Below are 11,504 nucleotides of genomic sequence, written 5' to 3'. Positions count from 1 at the left end.
TTGATTTATATCGGTAGGATAGGAGCTTGACTGAAGTGTAGAAAAAATTAGAAAAACTAGACTGGCCCGCAATCAAAAGTCTCTTTCTGGTATTTACTTATTGTGTTCATTCCACTCCTGCTTCTTTCTCTTCTCGCTATCCCTATCTAAATATAATCTTGGAAGTAAGTAAATAACGAACGAAATCAAATCTTTCAAATTCCATCACCATTAATTACTAGACAGATTGCATAAATAATAATATCTATGTTTAATCTATTGTTTCAGATTTTTCATATGAAAAGTAAAGCTTATAGACGTTTACTGAGGAATAATTTAATAGTAAATTATAAAGCATGACTACATATAGTCCAAATTAACGAAATATAACCGTGGATCATTAAATATTACTGTTAGAATTATAGTAATGAAAATGAGCAATTGATAAAAGATTTTCAATTAAATAGATTGTTTTTGACAGGTTCATTGTGATTATATTATAGTGGACTTCTTCTCATTAGTTCAACACCTAAGCAATAAATATATCTTATTTTTTAGAATATAGACGGAGCAAGCCTACTCTGATCGCCGATAGACAGCTGAAATTCACTACTAAACAAAAAAATAAATAGGGAAGTTATTTGATTTATTTTAGGAGATTTATTATAATATTCATTTCATTTGCATCGTCTAGCCTATTATTTACGCACTAAATTTCATTTTATTCAATAGAAATATAGGATACAGAACATGTTGGATCTCCAACAAAAATGTAACAAGCCAAATTTTGTTCTAGAAATTCCCATTTTAAGTAACACATACACATTATGTAAAATTTTACCTGGTCATTACTCATCTGGTAGCACTTAAAATTAATTACCCAAATATGACGTTGAGCACATACTCATCTGATTAGGGAAATTAAAATGCTAAATACAACTGAAAGCGTTATATTCATTTAGTTGCTAGAATATCTAGACAGGAAAGAAAGAAACTTTCTTAGCCAAGATAAGAGAATAAGTATTAATTTGCTTATATACATACTCATGATCTAACTCAAATTTGAAGAAAACGTTGCGCTTAAATTTAATGAATCCGAAGTTTTGAAATGAAATCAGTATCAGCTTTCGATTAAGATATATTCTTCTACTGTGAATCAAGTCAATGAGATTACGGAACACTATGTTAATTATATGTTAAGAAATTATAAAAAATACAGCTGCTTTCATATGCTGCTGAAATTAGGGCATATCCCTTATATAAGGAACCCATTAATTATAATCGATTGATAAGGCAAAAATGATAAAGGAATGAATAGAGAAACTTAATTTACGTTCTTTTGCACATCAGATTATTCATTAAGTTTAAATATTAATTATAATTTTAGTATGAATCATTCAAGTCATCTTTTAATTTCACTTTTTACATAGCAATGAATAATCTTTCCCAGAAAGAACGGGTATAGTTGATATTAATGATTAATTTGGTGGATAGCTTTTACAATTTTGTAAGATAATAAGATTGAACATCGTTTTTCATAGGCTATATCTGGCTGCACTGTCAAAATAAACATATAAACAATCAAATAATAAAAAGGATACAAGATCTGAAGGCAATTAAATACACGGTACGGTAACTGCATTAAAATGAAATTGTGTAGGAAAAACTGTAAGCCAAGTTTACAATTCTACAAGTAAATATTTTATCATAATAGTTATAAGTTGTGAATGGTGATAGTTGAGAGCGGAAAACAGGATGTTGAGATGATCAAAACAGGTTCAATATTGATATTAATTTCTAGCTATTCATCAATTGCACTTTGATGTCGTTTATTCGTATTATTAATAGTTTTCTACTCATATTCATTCTAATCTTTGATCCTATAACGATAGTGAGGTGGTTAAAATTAGCAATAATAGCATTAACGGCACTTAAATATGACCTTGTTCATCATTATGATAGCAAAGAACATCCTTGTTATCAATACCAACAATTATTTAGAAGCCTTTTCTATTCTTTATGATTATTATAACTTATTGATATTTCGTCTTGATCGTTTATTGCCACAGAACCAAAAATATAGGTAACTCAGACTATTCTTTCTCAAATTTTGAACGTCACTCAAATATAAAAATAGTAAAGAAAAATATAATTAGTAAAACTAATTGACTAAAGCATTGAATTCAATTGATTACCAATGTAGATGTAGTCCAAGCAGTTATTGTCTCAATAGATATCAATGAAACGGAAATAAAAACTGTCTGTCATCATTACCTTTCAGATCCAATTAATATTTTACCATAAGGTCTCATTAAAAGATCTGATTATCAAGCATAAGCAACATCAGTATCTATTCAGTTGGCCGATTAATGACGCGTTGACATTATGGTTTCATAATATGTTAATTAACTTAATCTTATTTATCTATATAAGTAGATTCTCCAGCAAGTTTATTCAATTCTGGACTCGACTTTCCCACTATCACATCTGGAATAATTTTAATAGAAAATCACATCACTGTAAGTAAGAATTCTATTTATTAAGCCTTTCTCTTAAATCATGTTTTTTAACACCGAAATAAACCCGTACTACGCGCACTATCTTTCTTTTCTATTTCTTATCATCACATCAATATTTTCTATTTCGATCATCTCATTTTGATCATAAATGAAATAAAATATCTAGTCGTTAAGCTTCAACTATAAAGTACAATCGATAGCTGCTTAAGAAATTAATTTATTATTTAACTATGTTAAATGGTTGCTAGAATGGTTTTGATTAAATAAAAGCCCGATAGATATTTTTAATCATTCGTATATAATGATTTAGCTTGATGCAAGTGTGAATCCTTTCATCCTGAAAGCGAATTGAAGCAAATATTTCAATATGTGTCATTTTTTTGACAGATCCTAACAAATTGACTGCTACATGCAATTATTTATGAGTCAAATCATAACGTGTATATTTAAAATTTTATTTGATTCTTGTGCCTAATTCGATAGCGATATATTATAATTATTTCATGAATCAGTACATATGAATTTAATCAGTTGGTTACAATTTTTAAAATAACGTTGGTAAAGACGCAATTACGGTACTTGCAGTCATGCACTCGTATACCTATAGTATGGAAGAGAATAGCATGCAATAAGAAACGAAGCATTTTGTGTAGCGAAGTATCCATAAGTTTGATTCATTTCAACATCTTGTTAGGGTACTTGCACCTTAAAAAATAATCTTTAAACTGCTATTCTTAAATCTTACAGAACTGCATAACTTCGGCAAACGATAGGCTAACAGATGCTAACAACAACGCTATAATCATGATAGTGCTTTCATAACTAGTGACATCAGCGAAGTAGTATGAAATGTTCTTAGATAGTTCTAAGAAACGAAACAATGAAACATTCGACTTTAGCTTGGCTAAAAATTATAGCTTAATTGTTTTATCTTTTCCTTAAAATGCTACTTTACTATTGAAATATTTAAAAAATACACTATGTACAAGGATTTAATTGTCATACAATAAAATGAAGGTTCATTAGTCCTATTGAGCCATTGAATGCTTTTTATTAGCAGATAGTTAGGAAAGTACTAGAGATATAATTAAGTACAGAGTATTGAAGGATAAAGGTCAAGTGCATCATACTTGCTAGGCTTCGGAATAGAATCTGTAGGAAGTTTAATACGTAACGAGAATTTCTTCACAAGAACACACGGTAACTACAATTAATTTGAAATACGCATACGATGATTGCATATATCTATTTAAGAAAACACTATGAACTTCCAAAAGCCAGAAATCAATATAGTTCTTAAGTATCGATGCGACGTATCAATATGATCAAATCGCATATTTAAGGTTAATTCAGTAATAATTAACTTAATTTTACTGCAGTATAGAACAGTATTTAATTTAACTCAAAATTTATATTACGAACTGTAACACGATCATTGCAAACAAAACAGACCATACATACGTGTTGAATTGATTTTACTCTATATCTTATGTAAGTATACCTAACGTATATGATGCATAGCTGATATAGCTGTTGTGACGACCTTAAAGGTCAAAGGCAAACAGATGATAGTTCTCATTTTGATAATTCTTATTTTGAAACGTACTGATACCGCTATTGCTTGATAATTATAATTAGTCGTTAAGTTTAATATAAAAAAAGGATAAGTAGAACAATACTATGGATATTAAATTAAATTTTTACCGTACCTCAATTCACTATTTATTTTCATGTAAGCCTTACAATAGAATTCAAATAATCATATTAACAATCTAAATTCATGTGTTTATATTTTGTGAAATTGACTATGCTTATTATAATTATCTTCGCATCAATTTTTAATGTTGAAAATCTTTGGCTTGAAATCAAAGGGAATACACTCTTCACAATAGATGTTATAAAATTCTTCTAAAAAATTATCGTCTAATAATTGGTTCAGTTCCTTACTAATTACAATATGCCCTAAGTAGTCATTTTATAAGTTAAATCTTGTATATGTTATATATATAAGACCTTATCATTTGAATGAAAGCGAGACCATCCAAATAAATCATGCTGAATCCAGAATAGATCAAAAACTTTATGTATTAGTTATACACCCATTTATCCATAGTATGACATTAGAATGAAGCAGTCTATTAAATTGTATTCAATAATTCATCTAATTGTTAATTTTTTGTCTCTATTTATACCCTAATTTTCTTATTCCGGTATCTGCAGCATCTTAGTATAACCCAGTATAGTTTTTCACATACTTTATATTAATTAAAATCCTTTTACGCCCAGGATATGTCGTTATTTTTATCAGACCAACAATTACTGCTTCGATTTGAATACACACCATATAATATGGTCAATCATATATATATATATATATATATGTGCGTTATAAGTAATTGTGTCCTTCTAACTTATATTTCAGAATTATTTTGAGATATTAATTAGCCAAAGAATTAATTGATAAATATTTCTCTTTCAATCTACATAGCTATAAAACGAAAATGGCAAAATTCTTGAACATTCTAATTGCTATCTCTTTGATCTGTGTCCTTGTTGATTGCAGACATATCGAAGGTAATTAAAGTGAACAAGTAGCTTCAATTTTCCTTCTGCACTTTTTATGAGTTCAAAGAATAACCTGTAACTGCGATAGTCAGCTACCAACAATAGTATAAAATTACTTAACAACAATATTAACTTCTCTATTGGTTCTTTCTTGTTATGGTAACAGAGCAACGAGACGTCGTAGAAAGTCTCAAAGCCAAAGTCGGTGAGTAACATCTAAAAATCTGTACACTAATTCAGCGCCATTCTTATCTTACAACGTATTAATGTACTTGAATCTTTTCAAGTGCAATGCATTCGATAATCTAATTTTTTATTAAATAACAGGATTCCTTCGTGATTTGAGCGACAACGTAGCACGCGGTAAGTACATTATAAAAGTATATACGAATGACTATTACGATTAAACAGAAAATGATATAAATATAGTCAAATAAACCTTTTGAAATATCTCATATTACAATTAATAAATAACTAATCAATGACTATTTAAGAATAAATATACGGATAAACATAAGTAGCAATACACCAAGAAACTATTGCTGTAGGTTTTTATTTTACAGTTTCCTATTTCGTTTTTATTTTATTCATTTAACATGCTCTACTCAAAATCAATTACCAATCGTTGATTAGACTGTCTGTTAAAGGAAAATGATAAACCTCTTTAACAAATTTATTGTTTCTAGACCTGCGTATCATTTTATGTTACTATCAATGGCTAAATCGCATTGAAGAATAAATCTCCTTACTATCTAAAAGTTAATCTATCTTTCAAGTAACATTCAAATATGCAGTTTGCTAGTTCGCGATAACTTTATCTTTGACACGAGGAAATATTTATGAAAATGTTATTAGATTACAGAAATCGTTTGTTAAGATTTCAGTAAAAGATTGGAGGAAGAGTTATTAGTATGAATGATGATTGTCACTAATTAGATAAATTCCCTCACAACGTATACCTATAATAAAAGATATAAGAGTCAGATTACAAAAACGACAATAACATAGTTCTGTGTCCGTAAGCTGACTACACGATATGTAATCACGATGCAAATTTATTCTATATTCAGGATCTAATCTCAACCAATTCTCATATAATTAAAATAATACCTGAGTTAATGGTAGCGATCCTTATTAATGACGAGGTATTTAATTGTACATAAAACGTATTCGTCAATATAGCTAAGAAATCTTTCCATTTCGTTGAAAACAAGAAGCGTTTAGAAGGTCCGTTAGAATCTCATCGCTATACCTATTTTAGCATAATATAGTTATTAATTACGTCGAAAACTATTGTTATTTCATCGAAGCAGAGAGTACCAGTCCTATCGATTTACCTTGGAATAAGCGCAATCAAGGTCCATTTAGAATTCCCTTATTAAATGTTCATTATAAACATTATGTGATACATAGATTAAATAACTAGCGTGTCCTTCATCGAATTATATAAACATAACATAGTAATGTAATTCATGACGAAGTGTTTAATTGTACGTAAAACGTATTCGTCAATATAGCTAAGAAATCTTTCCATTTCGTTGAAAATAAGAAGCGTTTAGAAGGTCCGTTAGAATCTCATCGCTATACCTATTTTAGCATAATATAGTTATTAATTACGTCGAAAACTATTGTTATTTCATCGAAGCAGAGAGTACCAGTCCTATCGATTTACCTTGGAATAAGCGCAATCAAGGTCCATTTAGAATTCCCTTATTAAATGTTCATTATAAACATTATGTGATACATAGATTAAATAACTAGCGTATCCTTCGTCGAATTATATAAACATAACATAGTAATGTAATTAGATCGAAACACTATCGTATATTCAATCAAAATAGGTGTTTTAGTCGATGTACCTTGGAATAAACGTAAACAAGGTCCGTTAGTACTTACTTTATATAAATATGACGATATAAGATAGCAATGTAATTAGTTCAAAATACTATCGTATATTCAATCAAAATAGGTGTTTTGGTCGATGTACCTTGGAATAAGCGTAAACAAGGTCCGTTAGAATTTCTTATTATGCATATATATAAACATAATACTGTATAGTAATGTAATTAGATCGAAATACTATCGTGTATTCAATCAAAATAGGTGGTTTGGTCGATATACCTTGGAATAAGCGTGAGCAAGGTCCGTTAGGATTTCTTATTATGCATATATATAAACATAATACTGTATAGTAATGTAATTAGATCGAAATACTATCGTAAATTCAATTAAACTAGGTGCTTTGATCGATATACCTTGGAATAAACGTGAGCAAGGTCCGTTAGGATTTCTTATTATGCATATGTATATATAAAAATAACACGGTAATGTAATTAGATCGAAATACTGTCGAATATTCAATCAAAACAGGTGCTTTGCTCGATATACCTTGGAATAAACGTCAACAAGGTCCGTTAGGATTTCTTATTATGCATACGTATATATAAAAATAACACAGTAATGTAATTAGATCGAAATACTGTCGAATATTTAATCAAAACAGGTGCTTTGCTCGATATACCTTGGAATAAACGTCGACAAGGTCCGTTAGGATTTCTAATTATATATATCTCTATATATATAAGCATAAAACGTATAGTAATTTAATTAGATCGAAAAATTATCGTATATTCAATCAAAATAGGTGTTTTGGTCGATGTACCTTGGAATAAGCGTCAAGAAGGTCCGTTAAGATTCCCTTACAATATATTTGTTTAAAGATTATATTATGGTTAGATTAAATAATTAGTGTATATTTCGTCGAAATAGCTGCATCACTCCCTCTTAAATTTTTACTCTGGAATAAGCGTAGACAAAGTCTGTTGGAATTTGTGATTATATACTAATTTCAACATAATGCTTCAAGTAGATAGAATAAATGATACATACAGTACTTTATCGAAGTAGAGAATCTTTCATTTCTATTTGTAGCAAATACAGACAGAATTAATCAAAAAATCATTTATAATTGTGGTATACCTATCGCGATATGAGTATAGTATATTATTAACTAGATTGAATAACTAGTAAACATTCCATTTAAGCAGATAGCCATCCTTACATTTGGAATAAGAAACATGATGAAGGTCCGTTCAAATTTCATAATTATACACTTATTTCCTCATTACACAGTTAATAAATCGATAATTCTATGTCTTAACAGTAGGTATACGTTGAAATAGTTTAGCTATGCTATGACAAATATAGGCATTTGCAACAAAATCACAGTAATCTATAGAGATTCTAATGTAATACCGTGTCACAAACGTATAGTTACGTTGATCAGAAACATTATCAAGCTTTGGATATACTTAAAATGTTACTAACTAGTTAATTACTTATTTAGCTGATTATAACTAGATTTTACGAATACACGTATTGCATTGTCACTCTTACACATTAAACGCAGCTCCTTCAATAACAAACAAGTAATCCAGTTTACTTTTGCCATACCGTAAATTAATATAGATATTTAATAATTTAATTTGTGACTTGCTGATATTGGATCTATTGAGAATAAATCGCTTTAACATTAGTTTTTCTACTGTATGATATATAGACATCGGTGATATATATGATAGCACAAGCTGAACTTTACTACAAGAATTCAAGTTTTGATTATTTGTAACATTATGATTGCTTGTTGATTTTACTGAATATTTTATGATAAAAATTCTGATATTCGTGAATGCATTATTTACAGTGACAATTAATATTAATTAATCCAGAATACGTATTATTAAAGTTATGAAGACATTAACGCCGTACTTTAATCAACTTAAAAATAGTCAGTACCAGCATAGTCTACCAGGTACATTCTTCAGCAATATTAAATGCCGATTTCAAGTAAATACGTTGAGATAATATTACCTTCATTGCTTAACAACATTTCATTAGTACAGCAGTTAGCCTTTAGCGGTTGATATCTTCGACTTCTAAAGATAGATAAAATTGCAAAGTCTTACTGGATATATGCTAGCATATTTAAAAAACTAATCGCTTTATATAATCTCACTTGTGAAAATTTACTCTCTTATTTTAGAACTAGATGCTTTACTAAAAACAAGAAGACAAGGTATGCGTATGCTACGATGTAAATATATGTTGTAAAATAACGTTAATCTTATATAATTAATCATTTGACATCAATTCATAAAGCAATAAAATAGTAAGGTAGATTATTTGCATATCGATTGAATCATTAGGTATAAAAATTATCCCCATGAAAACTATGTTGAAATCATTTTATAGAAATTCTTATATATTTTATAATAGTTAAAAACTCCGTCTATCATAATACAACTGTGTTTTTGCATTGGGCCTACCATACTTCTAATAATTACATGGATGAGTTAATAGTATTAGTATTTATGTACGTGTGCATTCGCGTTAATGCCACTGTAGTATATAATTTTAATATGTGCTTATAAATTGTAAATGTACATTAAATGCTCTGATTACATATGAGGTATTATATTCACTAGAACATGATACACTGTTTAAGGCCATTTCATATTAAGTGTATAAGAGCATATGATAGCCAATGTCCAATTGGCCTTATTCTATATTTGTACCTTTCGTTACTGTTATTAATTCGAAATATTAATTCATTATCACGGATTTCAAATGCTTGCGAGCAAACACGTATTTAGCAATAAAAATATTGGTCCAATAAAATTCATAATTTAGCTAGAAAAAATCGTAACCTAAAAGTCAGTTCCTGCCAACAGTTCTCATATTTTCTGAGCTATAGGTTTTCTTTAATTTTTGATTTCTCTTTGCAGTATAAAATTATAATAAATTTTGCTAGTCTCATTATTAGTAGTGAATTTTAAGCTATGAACGACTAATGCATATCCACTTAGATATAAATTAATTAGAAAAATAAGATTAATTAGATAGAACGTGAGATATTTAAAATTATAAAATTGACTGGGTTAAAATTAAATGTAAATAGTTAAACACTCCAGCCATATATTATTCCTTACTTTTTTAAGCAATTACACTAAATCACATGATAAATTGAAATTAATACATATGTAACTCGTTTAAAGCATTTCATTATTAGCAACGAGAAAGCATTTAGCTTAGAAAATTACTAATCACTTACATATTTCTAACTACAGCTTTTAAATAATAATTCTAATTTGTCCAATTTTATTAACATAATAATAAAATTAGCGAAGAGAAATGAAAGGCGAGATTAATTAAGGCAGCTGAAATCGAGGTTAAGTAGCTAGGATTAATAAATAGCTAAAATTAAATGAGAAAGATTACTTGTACGGTCTGATTCAATGTAGCAGATATATAATTGTAGATTAGTTCGAAGTCTATTTAAAACGCAATTTAATAGCTAGAAAATTAAGCTTACAGGTCAACAAAATTATTAAGTTACTTATTTTGATTCATGCCTTCTAATGCTTACTGATAAAAATTATAATCATCCTGAGTACAGAAGTTCCGTCGCCATCTTTGGAAAAATTTCCCATCTTTAGTTCCAACAAAGGTAAAATTTTTGCTATGTATAGGTATAAATTATATATCAAGTTTACAATTAATATACATTTAGTTTTTTGTCAGTAGTGATAATAACATACTGCCATAATCTCTATTTTAGTTGACTCACATTTTCGTTTGTACACGGTACATTATTAGTACATTAAGAAAGCTACAGTACAGGACACTTCATCTAGCCTATTATGGATTAACTGTAGACATTCCTTATTACGAATAGTCTTTTTACAGTGTTAAGTCGCCAATTATGGCATATATTAAATAGCTTTGGTTCTAAGTGAATATTCTGTTGTATTTCAAATTGCAGGATTGTCTTAACGTTGATAACACGTTATCTAATCTGATGGTAGCCCGATTTCCTTCATAATCCTATCTCGAATCTCTATCCTTGATCGCTGAGGTAGACAACAATGAACAACATACTAGTTTAAATTCAATAATTCTGGTCTAAGCTTAGACTTTATTAGCATTAAGTAGGCTCATAAAAGAAAATGATATTTAGTCAACTAATTAATTAAATGATATGATAGTTTGTGCGTGGATATAATGATAAAGTTGCACTAGCACACAACATTACTAACAATAATATTCTAGTATTATTGTAACACTATTCTATGTCGTGAAGGGTATCAATAACAATGTAATTGAGCTATTATAGATTACACGTCTTGTATGATCAATCAAAAATTGTGTATTTTATCATGGTGCAACACTTCGTAAAATGGTATCTAGATGTGATGATTTGTTACGCTATACCGCAAATTATTCCTTCCTTACCTTATTAATGACAAACATCTAATAAAATTATACTAACTTAAAATGGCAATATTTTATTCAATTTGTCCAAGATTAGCCATGTTACTCATGTATGTTACAATGCCTCGAAAATCGATACACGAGTTTTTGTTAAATTTATTTATCACTTGA

At 28.7% G+C, this 11,504-nt stretch overlaps 1 protein-coding gene across 1 annotated transcript; it reads left to right on the top strand.

Moving 5' to 3' along the window:
• Positions 1 to 4,999: 4,999 nt before the first annotated feature.
• Positions 5,000 to 11,291, top strand: TRIADDRAFT_64214 (uncharacterized protein; the record flags this gene model as incomplete). Its single annotated transcript, XM_002115843.1, has 17 exons — positions 5,000 to 5,072; positions 5,230 to 5,268; positions 5,391 to 5,426; positions 6,246 to 6,290; positions 6,581 to 6,625; positions 6,905 to 6,943; positions 7,033 to 7,071; positions 7,167 to 7,205; positions 7,301 to 7,339; positions 7,434 to 7,472; positions 7,567 to 7,605; positions 7,708 to 7,746; positions 8,111 to 8,149; positions 9,106 to 9,138; positions 10,245 to 10,290; positions 10,519 to 10,569; positions 10,885 to 11,291. The coding sequence occupies 15 exons, from the start codon at positions 5,000 to 5,002 to the stop codon at positions 10,268 to 10,270; spliced, it is 609 nt and encodes a 202-aa protein (XP_002115879.1). The 3' UTR covers positions 10,271 to 10,290; positions 10,519 to 10,569; positions 10,885 to 11,291.
• Between the last annotated feature and the right edge of the window lie 213 nt (positions 11,292 to 11,504).

Source organism: Trichoplax adhaerens, genomic scaffold (genome assembly GCF_000150275.1).
Source record: "Trichoplax adhaerens TRIADscaffold_12 genomic scaffold, whole genome shotgun sequence".
Taxonomy (NCBI): Eukaryota; Metazoa; Placozoa; class Uniplacotomia; order Trichoplacea; family Trichoplacidae; genus Trichoplax; species Trichoplax adhaerens.
The sequence above is the reverse complement of the archived record's forward strand: the minus strand, read 5'-3'. Positions and strand labels throughout refer to the sequence as shown.